At 32.2% G+C, this 19,211-nt stretch overlaps 1 protein-coding gene across 10 annotated transcripts in view; it reads left to right on the forward strand.

Moving 5' to 3' along the window:
- Positions 1-19,211, forward strand: part of LOC140436940 (scavenger receptor class B member 1-like) — a 514,509-nt gene that overhangs the window by 346,672 nt on the left and 148,626 nt on the right. The window contains exon 1 of one of the 10 annotated variants that reach the window (XM_072526119.1): positions 978-1,000. The exons of 8 other annotated variants lie outside the window; for them this stretch is intronic. Coding sequence is in view for 1 of the 2 variants with exons in the window: in XM_072526117.1 (XP_072382218.1) it covers positions 7,501-7,510 (10 nt within the window). In the remaining variant the exon portion in view is untranslated. Of the gene's footprint in view, positions 1-977; positions 1,001-7,381; positions 7,511-19,211 lie in introns of those variants that run through there. One more of the 10 variants, XM_072526117.1, reaches the window with a different exon arrangement.

The following is a 19,211-nucleotide window of genomic DNA, read 5'->3' on the forward strand; positions in this document are numbered from 1 at the left end:
CATAAATGTTTCGTTGTAAAGGTATTATTAATAAGGTTTGTCATTTTTTCTGTCATGATTCATTTTTCTGCATCATATGTTGCTATTGATCATATGATAGTTTTATAGAGTTTAAACTCTAATTCTTTATAGATATCTTTGTTAGAAAGCATTAATTATTCTTTTTCGTACTTTCTCCTCCTCGATGCGGTTCTCAGTTATCTGTACGCCCAGTTATGTGAGCTGTTTTATAACTTCAATACCATGAAACAGTGCAAAGTTATTTCTATTTCCATGTTTAATTCCCCAATTTATATTTTATTAGTTATAGTTACTTTCTGAGTATGCTTTTTTGGTTAATTACTTTAGTATCTATGGTTCACAGTCTTCATCGAATACCTATTTGAAACAGATATACAGCTACCAGACTGTTTGTATATAAATAATCCCAACTTACGTGTAAGTAAGTAGGAACATAGTTCTAAACCTCATTGCTGAATATCACTTAAGTTTTAGCTTTCTTAAAAAACTTCTATTGCTCTACTCAAACTTATTTTTTCTATATTTAGTCTTACACAAACTGAACATAAAACTGTTTCAGCTTCACAGTCGTGTTTTTATGCAATATATTCTTGTCAAATTCGTAAGCAACTTAGTTTTTTTTATAAAATTATTAGTTTATTAGAAGTAATATCATAGCCCTTGAAAAATAACGTCGTCTTTAAACGTCAAAACCAGTCAGTACGTACTATGTGTTTACTACATAATCTTAAATTTAATTAACCTGTATAAAACTAAATTTTTGTTACGTTACAGGCTCATACTAGTAACTAGTGTTACCAGCTCTAATAGTATCTCTTTATCTAAATTCACGTTTTTACCAATACACGTAATAGAACTAATATGGTCAAAGATTCAATAACAGGAACAAGGACAAATCGTCATAGTGTACCTTCGAAGACCTTTTTCCTCTCAATCATTTAATCTGCGCGCTGAATTTAGAAAGTAGAACAGCATTCAGGTAAAATATTAACATGTTTACTAACTTAATATAAAAGTATCTTAAGTTTATAGTTTACGCATTAAAAATAATCGAACGAAACAGTTCACAACTTTTTGGTATAATCCAGTTATGAAATTATTCTCCCTTTAATTATAATTTATTTATTTTGAAAAATTAATATATTTATAATTAGCTAAAATAAATTAAATTAAATGATATAATTATAATATATTTTAATAACATTTACAGAGTAACTAGGAGTCGTTTAAGGTAATAGACTAATCTAATCATGCTCGGTTGTAAATGTTTATAATTGATAATGGAAACTTACTAGTGTTTGTAAATAATATTGTTTCATAGGATGATTTCTGTAGTTCTAATTTTTAAATTAAATTGAAACTGGATGTACAACGGAAAAACATTTATACGATTTTCTCCGATTATTCAGTCAGCAAATGTGTCCTCTTCCAGTATTGCGTCCTTCCTCTATTTTATTCCGTATTATAATTTGTAGCAATACATACAGATCTCCTCTAATCACTGCAACTTTTTTATCTTAACTATATATATTAGTTCCTTTCCCTTTTTCATCATTCTTAGGACCTTAACAATTATTGCCTTGTCTATATATAACTGATTTTTAATATTCTTCTGTAGGTCCATATTATGTCAAATGCTTAAAGTAAATAACTCTAAGGTCCAGGCTAAAGTGTATAGAGCAGAGAGGGAAACGCATTCGATACGCGTATTAAGAGTAAAATACAAGGACGTCTCTTAAGCTTTAATCTGTTTATATACCTAGGTATATGCGGCTAGTTGTCGCTGAATATCACTACTGCTAATCGTTATTTCCAACGACGCGGCGACTTTATTGTCATCACAAGCAACTGCGAAGATTATTTAGTATTAAAATGAACATTAATAGAACTTATTGGATTCATCCACTCATAGAAGATCGAAAAAAGGTCAACTCTTTCTGTTGTATAGAGTTTTGAGAAACCACGATGATAAGATTTTAAACTATTTTCGAATATGTAATAAAAGCACATTTGATTTTTTGTTTGCGGAGGTACTGGCCGCGGTAGTAGGCGGCATGTAGCGGTGTGATAGGGAAGTAAGTTAGAGACGCTCGTCTATGTTTAACCATACAAATGCAAATCCATCGTCAATCTGTCGCCAACAAAGCTCTAATATTCTTACTTTTAGGAGTAAACCAAAGATAAAAGTTATGATTTCAAAAAGGACTAATAGTAATATTGCCCTAGGAGCCACTACCAATGATATCGAAAGGGACTGGATCAACTTAAGGGATGCTGTATGCAACGATGCGTAAGAAGTGATTTGTTCTCCGGACGGAAGAAGAATAATGAGTGTATGTCAAATACTTATGGATAGAAGTCAGAAAAATAAGAATAATCCCAAATAGTATAGATATAGAAATTTCCCGAACTTGATAGAACTCTAGAAAAATGTCAAGAGATAGAAGAGCTTGAACGATGGCACGATAAGTTTAACATGCATAAACAATCAAAGAGTTTATTTATATTTACAATAAACGACACTTTGATAGGTTGATAGACGAGAACAACAAACTTATTTTAGATAAAGAAGAACAGTTACAGAGTTGGAAAATTTACATAAAAATATATTTACGGATTATCGTCATGTAACGAATACTCTTGATCTTAATGGACAAAAAATATTAACAAGTGAGCTGATAAAAGCTATAGATCCAACGAAAGATAGGAAAGCAACAGAATGCGATGAAATATCAGTCAAATTTTTAAATTTTTTAACGAGAACAATCTGAGTGTAATGTTGAAACTATTTAATAAGATGTATGATACTGCTGAAATTCCCTCGGAGTTGATGAAATCTACGTTTTTGTGACCCTTCTCAAGAAATCCAATTCTAAGACAAGTAGTGAATATCGCCTTTTAAGTTTATTGAGCCACGCCCTTAAGTGTGTTTGCGTATTATCCATTCCAGAATACAAACAAAATTAGAACAAAGCATAAATAAAACACAATTTAACTTTAGATGCGGTTTTGGAACGCAAGAGGAACATGACAAACTCAGAACTATTACATATTTCAGGACTGGATACTAAGAACATCCAAAATATTAAAAATTTGTATTGGACTTAAACAGCCAACATAAAATATTGACCCATGGTGAGTAACAACACAACTATTTCTAAATGCGTTAGACAGGGCTGCATTCTTTGTCACTGATTTTCAACCTATATATGGAACAACTATTTCTAGAGGCACTAGAAGAGTACAAACAATGAAGGCATCAAAATTAGTGGCGTACCAATAAGTAACTTTCGATTTGCAGATGATACTGTTACACTAACTGATAACAGAAAAGATTTACAAATGATGCTTAACATATATAATATATCAGGCAACCAATTTGTACCAAAGATCAACAGAAAAAAAACTAAGTTTATAGTGATTAGTAAAAAGACCATTTAAAATATCGACCTACATATTGAAACCAAAGATATTGAAAGAGAAATATATGGGGATATTATATACAGTAAATGATAAGTGAGAACCAGACCTCGAGGTTAAGACCGCAATTGAAATGGCAAGATCTAGATTCATAAAAATGAGAAAGTTTATAAGTAACCGCAACCTAAGCGTTAGCATCCGATAGCGCATCACGAAATATTATGTACTTTCTACGCTCCTTTACGGGTAGCGTATGGGTTTTCGACTAGCAGAGTGAACGTTAAGAGCAGCAACTATCAAAATGAAGGCTTTAGAAATGTGGCTATACTGATGCGTACTGAGAATACCTTGGATAGACAGAGTAATTAACTCAGAGGTATTCAGACAAATTGGCAAAGAGATTATTAACAACTGCTGAAAGGAAGAAAGCGACATATCTGGGTCATGTGTTCAGTAATAATAAGTACAGTCAGCTACACTTTAGAGTGGAAGGCAAGATTGAAGGTGGAAGAGGTTTGAGTAGAAAGAAAAAAACCTGGCTGAGAAACTTAAGAGAATGTTGTCAAATACTGGAAGCTGCAAACATAATACACTCGACACAATACATAGAGACCTATCATGTGATGTTCACAAACCTTCGGAAGAAGACGGAACATAAAGAAGAAAAAGTAGTAAACCAAGGTTTTTTAATATATATCTCACTAGGTTTTCATCCTTATTTCTTATGTATTGTCGTCTGGGGGGGGGGGGGATACCATGACGGTAAAACCGTCACTTACACCGTACGCTCTGCTCTAGGATATTCGTGAATTTGGTGTGAGAAATACCCTGCTACGCACTTATCCCTTTTTCAAGTTGGGACATTTAATTATTTTCGAAGGATGATAAAATAAAACTAATTTATAGAAGATGAAGACAAACCCTCAAAGTCTAAGGTAGGTGGAGCAGAGTATCTCTAGTCGGCTTCCTAGAGTTTAAGGCTCTAGGAGAAACCGAGGTAGACTGTCCTTTGGTTTGGAAATCAACTAATATTTATACATAATATTTTACAAGATTCCAAACCAAAAGACCCATAAGAAAATAGGAAAAGGAAGGATGGCAGTGCGATGACAGTATATTCGTTATTGTCATTAATAGTAGTGTGACATAACAGTGAACCGAATTACCAGGAAGGGAAGTATCGTCAGGACACTGATACACTTTTAGTCCCGAAAGAACCGTTTTTCAGTCATGGTAAATGATAGGTAACGTCATTTAGTGAGGAATACGCAAAAGATATAAACAAAAAACAAACAGAAAAGGAAAGAACAATCGTTTACATAAAAGATGCGCCACCATTTTTTAAATTTTTAAATACCAAAAATGTTAAATAAAACGGAAATTATATGCTCATAATACAAAAAAAAGTAAAGAAAAAAAAAAGAAAATAAAAATGTAAAAGAGGAAAATATTTAGTGTATAAGAAGATTAAAATAAACCTCTACCATATGTTAAAAGAGCACAAATTCTAAATTAAGTGAGACATAAACCTATTGGATATAAAAAACTAAATGTGACGTACCTAAATCTATTGAATATTACTTTTATCTTAAATAAAATAGGTAAAAAATAACCTGTTTACCGTTTAAATATTATCCAGCTTCAAATCCGAAGGAAGTCGACAGATGACTATGTCGGTAATCGAAATAGCGTAGGTAAACTAAAATCTAATGAGATTTTGGCATGTTTCCGGTCGAAATTAAAATTATAAATTATTAGTCAAATTAAATAAAGCTGGTGAAATACTAAAACGACGCACAAAAATCTTCAAACAAAAGTTTAAAGCAAACGAAAATGCACCATATTGATGGAAGTACTTCTTCTTTGTGTAGTGCCTATACGTTTAGAATGTTGGTGACCATCAGAGCAATCTGTACTTTGCATACTGCTGCTCTGAAAAGATTTTTTAGCCAAGAAATCTATCTACTTTTTCTTGTAAAATAAGTTGCATCAATCCATATCTTTTGATTTTGGCTCTTCTTATTGTGGTTAAGAGCTATTGTTCTTTTTGTATTCGTATTAAAACGTCCTGATTAGTAACGTGGTCGGTATAACATATCTTTAGGATTTACTATAAAGCCACAATTCAAGAGCCTCAATTTTCTTACAGCTAGCGTTTGTAAGAGTCCTCGACTCGTATCATCGTAGTAACCTGATTTTATGGGTATTGATAAATCATTACATTTGAATAGTTTAGCCATTTTTTGAAATGCAAATCTTTTTTATCCTACATACATTTGATTTCTAGAAAATGGTCCCTATTTTCATTGACGTTCGTACCAAAGTAGGTGTATCTCTTTCATTGACCATTTCTGCTGAATCGGCCAAATTGGTGATCCTTCTTAGAGATCATCATACATTTTGTTTTCTTAATGTTTCGTAAAAGTCCATATCTCTGACTTATTCTGTTATCCTATTTATCAACACCTGGAGGGCTTCACAACTCTCAGTGAATATCGCCGTGTGGTCCGCGTATCTGATGTTATTGATACATTCTTCTTTAATTTAAATTCTTACACCATTCAAAGCATCCTACAAAACTAGCCAGCTTTAGGTATTTGTAAACGGTTAAAATCTACAAAATACTTATATAATAGAAACTATTAATGTTTCATGGTTTTCGGCACCACAAAGCTTATTGTTACAGAAGGAAGAACACTCACCTCAAATGATTTTTGACATTTTTCTTTCAATTTTCTGGGTCTCTAGTACTTTTACGGGCTCCTCCAGGCATACCTTCATCGATTACTCCATCCATGATCCACGTACAACGTACAATAAGCAATAATAAACTAAAAAAAATACACTGCAAAAAAGAGTAGAAAGCGGAAACAAAGATCGCTTAATCGAGAAGCGAGTGCTGATTGGTCAAGAGGTGCGGCTGTGTGATGAATCGTCTTTGACTAAGTCCCTATGCAACGAGTCGGTTTTGACATTAAGGTTGATTTTAAGATAGAATTTCTTATGAATGATACGAATCCACTATAAAATAAAAATCGGTCAAAAAGGTGGTCATTGTAACTATGCTACTGATTTTTACTACCTTATTAAAAATTTGTCTGTAGATATTTTCATTATTAGTCTTTTGTTGGTGCATAAACATTTTCATTTTATGCTGTTATTTGCAGTTGTATCATTATTATTCTGTCTGAGAATAGCACTGTGATTTTAATAGCCTTATCTATATTTTTTGTCACAATTATTGCTACTTATTTCTGTGTAGTGTAGTACTCTCCTTTCCTCAGTGGTATAATATATTGTGCTTATTTATTTTATTTTGCCATACCGTGATCATCTCATGCTACTTATTGAAACTCTACCTCTACTGGGATTCCTATACTTTTCCTCTAAATTCCTGTAATGGTAAATTCAAAAATTTTCCTCATATTCATGATTTTTCCTGGCAAAGGTTTATACCTAGGGGGTTTTCTAGTTCTCTTCTAAACGTTGTCCTCGTCGCTTCTAAATTGAATAAATAACACTGTCGAAAGCGCTTTTCTAGAGTCAGATGCTTTTTGAACATTTTGCTTAATCTCAGATATTTTATTTTTTGACAGTCACCTACAACAGTGAGGCGTTTACCTATCTGCCATCTGGAAAAGTGTCCAATGGTGCCAGCCAACTCCATATGGACTAAAAATAGCTGTTTAAATGATTGGTCAAAATCGTCGTTCTCTGACTAGTTATCTTAATTTTAGATGCAAGAGAAAAGTGAAATCTTAACCTATTTTGGTAATCTTTCAATATCGATGATGTTCAGTAAAAAAATGAAGATATCTTATATACACAAAACATGTTTTTATCCGACTGCTTTTCTAACCTTTCCTATTTGAAATAAAAAAAGTTACTGATAAGTCATACTTTTATAAATTAAGATAAACATTATTTTGTTATTATCGTAATTAAGACTTCTCCGTTTAAGAATTTTAATTTACAAAAATAGATTTTTAATATTCTTACACCAAAGTGGTAAGTGACGGTGTTACTATCTAATACTAAACTGCAACTAAAGTTTAAGAAATGTGTAAAGGTAAGTTTTGTGCTTTTTATCTTTATAGCTCATTCCATTATCCTAAGAAGTTTAAGAAGGAACAGCAACCTGGAACTTGCTGGATTACTTAAAAATATTTTAACGGACAAAATTTTTATTCTCGAAAAATCTGGAACTGGCGAATAATCTCTTAAGACGCTTTGAAAAATTTTTAATTTCCAACTGTTATTTACATTATTACCACAAGGCCCATTCTCTTAAAAATGGTAAATAAAAATTATTAAAATGTGACTTTATAAGTGGTGGACAAAAATTTTGGGCATTACTTTTTAACAAACAATCGTAATTTATCCATTGGTTGCACGAATAACAGAATTTGCCCAGAAATGGTTAACAAAATTTACTAAAACCTGAAGATATTAGCGGTGAATAGACATTTTACCAAAAAGAAGTATTTGCACCACAAACAGCAGTAACACATCAGAGGCCTGTCTGTTTGGGAAAAGTTTGAGGAAAACTTTTTAATCATCCATTTTGGGAAAAAAAGTTTTTTTTATGCACAGCTTCTATACTACTTTTGTACAATATTGTACAATATTGTATTAACTTTTTTGCTATAGTGAAATACTGAGGCGAGCATCACGTAACTAGCGTCACAAAATGCAATCGTCATGAGAAGCGTCACGGAATAGCGGGTCTTTACATCGATTCACTTACGATTCTCGAACGTCAAAATCCTTCATAAATGTCAAAATCATAATCAATTTAAATGTGAACATTAAATAAATTGAAGGTCCACTTTAAGTGTAAATTTCAGTTTTCTTCAAGTTCGAATTAATCCAAAAAACAATTTATATATGTATGTACGGAACTCAAAAGTTTACAGAAAATAATGAATTGTTTAGAATAACACAATGAATTATATTGTTTTAAAAGGTTTCCTTTGATAAAAGGCACAGTTTTGTATTTATTTAAACCTTCAATAAACCTTTAGAACAAAGAGGTAAGTAATATCATTGAGATATAATAAAATGAATTATTTTATAAATTAAATAAAATAACATTAACATTGGTGGATAAAAAATCATTAAAAGGCAAACCAACCAACATTAATGTTCTAATGTATATAGAAAAAATACTGTAATCAGCACGTATCTTTAGGGAAGAAGCTGTTACACCAGTAAAACAGTTATTTTTAACATTAATATTTTTTGCTTCTGAAAAAATGTAAATATCAGTAGCTGAGTATATGGATATATCGAGGGCAACAGCTTTAAGAATTAAAAATATATCAAACAAATAATGAAATTGTCCGAGTTAAAGAAGGGTTTTATGACCTTGTATGATTTCCAAGATTCTAGCTGCAGTTATTTGTACCTTAATTCGAATTGATTTTTATGGAGGTGCAAATGCAAAAATATATCGTTTAGAAAAATAGTTTTTGCAATAAATGTCCAAAAAATTAGTGACTAGTTTAAAAAATAGAAATATTGTTGCAAAATGGCTGGGTTCTATACATGATTAAAGCAATATTTAGTAATAGCGTCATATAAAGATTTAAAGCTGGAGACTTTGTTAGGTTTGTACTATTTTTTATAGTTGATCAGTGTGGTTACAGTCTGAAATCATATTTGATGACGTCGATAGACAAGATACTAGAACAGAATCAGAAAATCTCTCATACGAACTAGGAATGTTGTAGAAAGGCAATACAGGGTAAGGAAACGATGATTTTCAATTTTCAAAAATCGAATGAGATCAAATTTAAAAGTGACTATGAATGTAATAGTAGAAACAGCAATATTTCATAACATCACCATAGAAAATGGAGTCTTGTTTCCTATAGATCATAATATAAATCAACAAGAAAACCATTTAATTAAAGCTATAAAAAGGAAAAAAAAGAAGAGATTTTTCTCGATTTTAAGGTGATATTGAGGGAACATTATAGTAAATAATGCATCGGACGACATTTGCAGAACTTGATTCACAATTTCTAAAAAAATATTTTCTATTAAACCACTTGTTTTGTTTCTGAGATAGTTTATATTGTATAAGTTTTAAACTTATTTTCACCTTTGTCAAGATAAATTTTATGGGATATTATGATGCTTATAATTTCACTAATTTGCATTTTTATAATTGTACATATAATAATCATAACTATATTAGTTCAGCAATTTCTGTAATGTGTTCTTAAAACTTGTGTATAATTTAAATTTACTTATTCAATATAAATGAAATCACAAGACAACACCTTTTTGTATAGTATAATGTATTATAAATTTTCTTAAGCATATTTTTGTTTTAATATAACTAAATTTTTAATATTTTGATTTTTAATTATTGTTCCTTAATACCTTTCTTGATTGGCCTTTGTCTCTCTTTTTTTCCTCTTATCGATCATTCTCTTCATTTAAAACTTCCAGTTTTCGTTAATATTTTTTCTTGGTTTCTATACTTTCTTGATTTATATTTGGATACTTTCTCAATAAGTAAAAGTTCTTTCTTTCTCCTTTTTTGTGATATTTTAAGAGCCACTTCTTTTTGTTATAGAGATAATTAATAACAATTAACAATTTTATACACAAATCAACATACAACAAGAAAAATAAGGTTATTTCGACAAAAATAAAGCAAAATTGATAGAAACACAATTACCGACCTACTAAATGTAAACACCAAATTTATTTTTAATATATATTTTACTATATACTCATTTCAAAATTATTTTATATATCTATAATGTCAAATTTTTACAATTATTATCAGCTTAAAAATTATAATAAAATGTGACAAAAACGGTTAGTAGTAAAAGGGTGTAGGTTGAACTTTCATAAATATACTTTGAAAGAGATTCCTAAATCAGCACATATTAAATATGGCTTTTTACGAAATCGTAGTCACAGTAAACAATTGGAAGAGCCCATTTACGTGACGAGGTTGTCTTTTGTATAACATGTAAACATGTACAACTTTATTTTTTATAGATTTTATTAGAATATATAAAAAATATTAAATAAATAATAAAATTGCTTAATTTAATTTTAAACCTTTTAAAAAATACAGAAAATCTAGTATGAAGCTTCGCGGTAGACTACAGTACCGCCTACTGTACCACTTTTTTTTTTATAAAAACTCCTGAATAGTCTTAATCCTAAAATGAAAGTGGCAGAAACTTAATTATTTCAATCTTGTTAATACGAGGGTCTGGTAAAAAGTATGAATTTTGCTAGAGAGTAAAGTTTTAAAATGTCGAGTTTTAAAATTTTTTATTAAAAAATCTTTTAAACCAGATATATTGTTGTACTTTTGAATGTCCATAAGCAATAAAAAAACCGATATACAAATTTTATTACTTAAATAAAAATTAAAATTATTGATATTTCATAAAGACACGGGCATATAAATTTTCAAACATCCTGTATAAGACGAAATATGTATTTTAAGTTGTTCGAAGAATTGTTCATTAGGCCTCAGAGACAAGACTTTCAAATATTATCGATAAGAAATTTAAATAAGTCGGTTATTGTGGAATGGATTTACCCGGAATAAAAGTGTATATAGAAAGTGTTGAACAATAGACCGGGATTTGCGGTGGTTTTCTCCCCGAAAGATTATATCGGTAAAAGTTTATTAACAAAAGACATTGAATTGAGAAACAGGTATCGTTTGTAGCTATTAGTAAGAAATATTTGTAAAGCAGATAGATTTAGTTAGAATAATTAAAGAAGGTTGTTTTCTGGAATTACCCGAATGACGTTTTATAGAGAGAGTTGGGTGGTAACGATATACGTCACAAGAGGTGGATGATTTTTATTGGTCAATTTTTGAATGCAAGGAGGTTGGTTTTGGCTATGAGATAGGAGAGAGAAAAAAAGGTTAGTTAGTCAGTTTTCGTCGTCCAAGAAGAAAGGAGCTTTGTGATTTGTGTTTGTTTGAAGTCCCGAAGACGTAATTTACCGGGTGTGTTTATTTGCGGTGTAAAAGCTGACCAGTGTGAGGAACGGGGTACAGAGAGATAGAAAACCAAAGGGCATAAGAATATTAATAGCAGACGAAGCCGGAAACATTTGGAGATACAAGGACAGATAGGAGAAAGGTGTACGTCATCTGGACCACAATAGGAGCAGAAGCAGAGAAAGGATTTTTTTGTTGTGGCGGGGCCATAGAATTGCAACGGCAGAGAAGGAAAGGTCAGTCAAATTTCATTAGAGCCGGAGTGTGATTTTCATTTATTAATTAAATAAATTGAATAAATAATAGAGACAGTTAATTTTGCGATCACTTAAAAAAAAAAAGGAATTATAAAAAGAGCTTAGTTATAACACATATTAAAAATCAATGTAAAATAACATTTGGGTCCATGATAGAAAACAACTTCTCATATATTTAAAGTTAGTATATTGCAAATATTACAGGATTGATTGTTATATAAAATTTCATTAAAATAAAGGACATCTCACATATAGTTCAGTTGAAATTCTATGTATTTTATTCAGGTCATATTACCTATCCCGATTAGGACGCCAATTGGAAAATATTTTGAATCCACGATCAAAGGTAAATTGTACAATTTAAATAGCCTGAGATTGTAATTAATTAATGCTGATTTATTGTGATTAATTGGAGATTAGTTCATTTAATAAATATAGACAGGATTTTTCCTAAGTAAGCAATATAATACAATTTAAATAGCATAACAAAATGGCCCCCAACGTGTAAAGCTTTGAAAAATATTTCTAGTTGGCAAATTTGAAAGGATAGGAGTAGACGAGCAGATATTTGAAAGTTTATATGCCGGGGATAAAGTGAAATATTATGTAAAAATTGAGGACATAAAGATTATATATTTTTTTTAAGATACAATTTACCATAATTGATTTATTCGTGATATTGACAATTTATAGGTTACCATAATTGATTTATTTGTGTGATATTTAAATTTGATAATTTTACCATACTTGAATGATTTGGTTGATTTTGACATTTGATATTTTACCATTTGATTTATTTGTGGGATATTGAAATTTGATACTCGTACACAAGAGTTATTACATTTGAACAGGAAATGTCCCGTTTGTTGCAACAGACCAGTAGAATTTTATATTTGGCGGGGATATTATTGCACAAATTTCAAAGTTTCATATTTGGCGGGGATAAATAATCTAACGAACATGTCGACCACAAGGAATCAAAGCAAAACGCAAGAAAGGAAAGAGGATAAGATAGAAGAGGAAACAATTATTGATGAAGGATCGGATAATGAAGCAAATGCTACAATAATGGAGGAAAGAAAAGAAACAGGGATGTTAGAAAAATTATTAGCTATGATGCAAATACAGACACAACAAATACAAGAATCGTCACAAAAAATGGATAAAAATCAACTGGAAACAAAACACATAATGGATGAATCACAACAAAGAACGGAACAAAAATTGGACAATTTGGAAGAAAACCAAAGAAAAATGGAACAAAAAATGGAAACGCGTATGGACAAATATGAAAACGAAATAAAAGTCTGTTTAGAAAGAAGTAGGGAAGAAACAGAGAGGAAAATAGAATTGCAGAGCGAAGAAATCGAAACTAAAATGAAGGATATTCAGAGTATGCAAAAAAGGGAATTAGAACAGATAGAAATAAAATTTGAAAATGCGCTACAAGAAGACCGGAAAGAAACGGAAAGGAGATTTAAACAAATTGCAGAGATGGAGATAAGAGGAGTAGAAAGAAAGGAAGTCATCGTACATAGCACAGAAGACGTAAAAGTACGATTTGGCGGGGATATAAGGAAAATACACCCAGTGCCTTTTATAAATAACCTAAAGGAAAAAGTCAAATACATAGGACCGTTTGCAACAGCAAAGGAAACCATCAGAAACCATCTCAAAGAAGAGGCAAATCTTTGGTTTGTCAGCAAGGAAGAAGAATTGGACAATTGGCAAGATTTTGAGAGAAGATTCTTAAATTATTTCTGGGGAAAAATCCAGCAACTACAAGTAAATAAAGAGTTACAAAATGAAAAATACCATGAGAGGATGGGCGTATCAGAAAAGATGTACGCATTACAACTCTATAATAATGCAAAACATTTGCAATATAATTATTCATCAGAACAATTGGTAGAGTTGATATCGCGACATTTTGAAGATACCTTGGAAGACCACATAAATCTCCAAAATTACAAGGACATTGACAGCTTATGTCAATTTTTGCAAATGAGAGAATCACGTAGGCATGAAAGAAGAGAAAGAAGACCGCAAGAAAATTATAGACAAAGAGAAAACCAAGAATATAGAGATAGAGGTCAAAATTTTAGAAGAGATTATACAAGACGAGAATTCATACCTAGACGGGGATATGAAAATAGACCGAACGGAAGAGAGAATTATGAACCCAGAACCCAGAGATGGAATGAAAAAAGGGATCGGGAAAATCAGAGTAGAAATAACCGCCCATACCAAGGAAACAGATACAATAACCCACGGAATGAACAGGAATCTCGCGGTAATCGATACGGGAATGATAGACCAAAAGAGAACAGAAGAGAAATAAATAATATGCAAAGAGAAGAAAATGAATATGAGAGAGAAGATGACGGGAGAGAAAACACAGAAGAACAACAGGCGTGTTTTCAAGAAGGCGCTCACTAAAAACGAAGAAACAAACAGGAATTTTTTGTCACCCCAAGGAATTTATTAAACTGGCAGGAAACAATGAAAAGAGAAATGGAGTTAATTTAAAATTTGTGGATGGATTTATAAATGAGAAACCAATTAAAATTATGATAGACACCGGCTCTGAAATAACACTGGTCAACAGAAAATTAATCGAAGAAGTAAATTTAACAAGTCTAATTTATAAAATACCTAGGGTGAATTTAGTGGGCGCAAATAAACGGACATTGGCAACAATAAATGAAGGTATACGAGTAATGGTACGATTGAAAAAAAATATGTATGCACTTCAATGTGTAATAATGCCGAATATGTCACATGACATGATTGTAGGCGTTGACGAATTAACGGAAAAACATGTAGTGATCGACTTCAAAACCAATACGATGAAAATAACCAAGGAAAAAGATGAAGAACAGGATAAGGAACAAGAGAAACAAATTACGGACGAATCAGAGAAAGAACAAACGGTGGAAATGAACCTGGCGACGAAGAAAGGAAAAGGAAGAAAGAGGGGAAAAGGTCTGAAAAAGATCAAAGAAAAAAAAACCTGGGATTCCTCAAAAGATGAGACGAGCTCAGGAGAAGAAGATGGAAAAATTTTGACAAGAAATGAAAGCAAAACTTGGGATTCCTCAAAAGAAGAGACGAGCCCAACAAAAAAAAAAACAAAGGAAAATGAAGAGGACACAATGGAGACAGTGGTGTTTGAAGAAGACACGGAGTACACGGTGAATATGTGCGAAAAATTTGATGGGAGAGACAAAAAATTGATATGTGGAGAAGGCAAAGAAAATGATTTGCGTATAATTTTAAGAGACTATGAAACGCTGATAAATGAGAAAAACCGAGTGGCCACAAAATACGAGCACTCATTTGAGGTGAAAAACTTGGGAAATTTTCGATCGAAGACTTATCCAATTCCTTATAAGTATCGGCAAGAAGTAAAGCAAGAAATCAAAAAAATGTTGGAAGATCAAATCATTGAGAGATGTGACTCACCCTATATTAACCCAATTGTGATAGTGAAGAAAAGCAGTGTAGAGTTAAGACTCTGTTTAGATGCCCGAAATATCAACCAACACACAGTATCACAATATGAATCACCGTTAAATATCGAGGCCATTTTTGGAAGGATCACGGGATCACATATTTTCTCAAAAATTGATCTAAAGCATAGTTTTTGGTTAATACCTTTGGCTGAAAAGTGTAGAAACTACACTGCCTTTTCAATTGATGGTATAGTATACCGATTTAAGGTAGTTCCGTTTGGATTACAAAGCGCCTGTGCAGCACTTGTACGAGCTTTGCATACCATTTTGAATCACCATGAAGAGTTCATCGTCCATTACATCGACGATTTATTAATTTTTTCACAAGATATGCAGAGTCATGTGGAACATATCAAAATAATTTTGAAAGAATTGGACACAGCGGGATTAAAACTAAACATTGAAAAATGTCAATTTTTTCAAAAGGAAGTGATTTATTTGGGTTTCAAACTTGACACCGAAACTGTAAGTCTAGCCGAGGACAGAGTAAAGCTCATCGACGAATACCCAAGACCAACAAATCTAAAAACATTGCGAGGGTTTCTCGGTACGATAAATTATTTCAAGAAATTAATTCCCGATTTAAGCCAAAAAGAAATTCCTTTAATAAAATTGCTAAAGAAAGGGACAAAATGGAATTGGAAAGAAGAACAGGAGGAAGCTTTCAAAATATTGAAACAAGAATTTGCTAAAGGAACAAAAATATATCACCCTATTTACAATTTGCCGTTTATACTCCGTACGGATGCGTCGATACAGAAATTTGCAGGAGTGTTGTCGCAAATACAAAACGGCCAAGAGGTTCCGATATGTTTTATATCTCGAGTGACTAAAACACATGAGAGAAAATACAGTGTCACCGAGTTGGAATTCGCCAGTGTACTATTTTGCGTAAACAAATTAAGGTTTTACTTATTGGGAGCTAAATTCACCATCGAAACGGATCATGCAGCATTGATACACATCATGAAGAATCGATTGGTAAATAACAGAATACACAGAGGCATTCTGCTCTTACAAGAGTATGATTTCCAATTTCGATACATCAAAGGGAAAGACAACATAATAGCTGACGCTTTAACACGGGAAGAAGATACAGGAAAAAAGGAGACAATTACATTACATGTGGGATTGAATATACTGACACAAGACGAAGGGATATTTTCGTTAAATGAGATAATGACCGACCAGGAAGGCCTAGAAGAAAGAGAAAAGAGAAGAGCAGAGCTCGAAAACGAGATATTTTTTAAGAGAATAGACGGAAAGGAATTATATTTAGTGACACCGACATTGGCAGAAAGAATCATCAAGAAACTACACGAGGAAAATGGACATATTGGCAGTAGAAAGGTATGGCTTGTATTTAGGGAAAACTACATCAGTCGACAAGATTACCGCATTGCAAAAGAGATCACACAGAAATGCGAAGTATGCCAGAAATACAAGAGCAGGAATTTTAAAAACGAAAATATTGCAAAGAGCATTGTATCCCGGAACAACCTGGACATTATAGCCATCGACATGTTAAGCGATCTAATTGTGACCACGCAAAGGAACAAGCATATTCTGGTGATGGTGGATGTGTTCTCAAAATACGTAAAATTATATAGTTGCCGCACCACAAAAGGGGAAGAAATATTGAGAAAAATAGACAATTTCATCGCTACGGTAGGAACCCCAAGAAAAATTTTACTAGACAATGCAACGTACTTCCGAAATGATCGTTTCAAGGGACAGCTTAGAGAACGGGGAATCGAGACGAACTTTGTAAGCATCAGGCATCCCCAAAGTAATCCTTCTGAGCGATTTATACAAGAGGTAACGAAATTTCTTCGCATTGCAACGGATGGTCAACATCGGCGATGGGACAGAAAATTGGGAGAAATAGAGATGTACCTAAATTCCATGCCAAGTACAGTAACGAAAGAAACACCAGAATACATCATGAAAGGCGTCATGCCAATAAGACCGTGGGAAGATCCAGAACAAAGAGAGTATCGACAGGTTATAGAAACCGTTCAGAGGAGATTAAGAAGAAGCAATGAGAAATACATCCAGAGACAGGGTCATAATAGGAAACGAAGACCAGTAACTTTCCAAAAGGGTGACAAAGTAATGGTAAGAGCATTAAGAGTGTCAAATCTTCAGACCGGTATTTGCGCAAAATTGATGCCTGTTTTCGAAGGGCCATACATAGTAAACAACGAAGGTGCAGTAAACAGCTATGAGTTGAAACATATGGATTCTGAAAAGATCAGAGGTATTTATAATATCCATGATGTATATAAATATCACGAATGAAGATTTAAATTTGTATAAAGTAGATAGTAGGATAGGATAATACGTAGCATAAGTACAGCTAGCATACAGGAAGTGCGTTTATTTTGCCTCGAGAAAATTTAGTTGCATAAATTGATAAATTTTCTCGATTACAAAGGCGGGGATTTGTTGTACTTTTGAATGTCCATAAGCAATAAAAAAACCGATATACAAATTTTATTACTTAAATAAAAATTAAAATTATTGATATTTCATAAAGACACGGGCATATAAATTTTCAAACATCCTGTATAAGACGAAATATGTATTTTAAGTTGTTCGAAGAATTGTTCATTAGGCCTCAGAGACAAGACTTTCAAATATTATCGATAAGAAATTTAAATAAGTCGGTTATTGTGGAATGGATTTACCCGGAATAAAAGTGTATATAGAAAGTGTTGAACAATAGACCGGGATTTGCGGTGGTTTTCTCCCCGAAAGATTATATCGGTAAAAGTTTATTAACAAAAGACATTGAATTGAGAAACAGGTATCGTTTGTAGCTATTAGTAAGAAATATTTGTAAAGCAGATAGATTTAGTTAGAATAATTAAAGAAGGTTGTTTTCTGGAATTACCCGAATGACGTTTTATAGAGAGAGTTGGGTGGTAACGATATACGTCACAAGAGGTGGATGATTTTTATTGGTCAATTTTTGAATGCAAGGAGGTTGGTTTTGGCTATGAGATAGGAGAGAGAAAAAAAGGTTAGTTAGTCAGTTTTCGTCGTCCAAGAAGAAAGGAGCTTTGTGATTTGTGTTTGTTTGAAGTCCCGAAGACGTAATTTACCGGGTGTGTTTATTTGCGGTGTAAAAGCTGACCAGTGTGAGGAACGGGGTACAGAGAGATAGAAAACCAAAGGGCATAAGAATATTAATAGCAGACGAAGCCGGAAACATTTGGAGATACAAGGACAGATAGGAGAAAGGTGTACGTCATCTGGATCACAATAGGAGCAGAAGCAGAGAAAGGATTTTTTTGTTGTGGCGGGGCCATAGAATTGCAACGGCAGAGAAGGAAAGGTCAGTCAAATTTCATTAGAGCCGGAGTGTGATTTTCATTTATTAATTAAATAAATTGAATAAATAATAGAGACAGTTAATTTTGCGATCACTTAAAAAAAAAAAGGAATTATAAAAAGAGCTTAGTTATAACACATATTAAAAATCAATGTAAAATAACATTTGGGTCCATGATAGAAAACAACTTCTCATATATTTAAAGTTAGTATATTGCAAATATTACAGGATTGATTGTTATATAAAATTTCATTAAAATAAAGGACATCTCACATATAGTTCAGTTGAAATTCTATGTATTTTATTCAGGTCATATTACCTATCCCGATTAGGACGCCAATTGGAAAATATTTTGAATCCACGATCAAAGGTAAATTGTACAATTTAAATAGCCTGAGATTGTAATTAATTAATGCTGATTTATTGTGATTAATTGGAGATTAGTTCATTTAATAAATATAGACAGGATTTTTCCTAAGTAAGCAATATAATACAATTTAAATAGCATAACAATATATATATATATATCTACGGCATAAAGTGGACTCCGCCCATGTTAAAATTCAGGTTCAAGTGAGCTCCGTGGTCAAGTGGCCACCGATATACGGAGCTCACTTGACCATTCCATAATATTGGCTCTGTCGATTCGTCAACATGTATAGTTTCGCAAT

The sequence above is a fragment of the Diabrotica undecimpunctata genome, chromosome 3, assembly GCF_040954645.1.
Source record: "Diabrotica undecimpunctata isolate CICGRU chromosome 3, icDiaUnde3, whole genome shotgun sequence".
Classification (NCBI taxonomy): domain Eukaryota; kingdom Metazoa; phylum Arthropoda; class Insecta; order Coleoptera; family Chrysomelidae; genus Diabrotica; species Diabrotica undecimpunctata.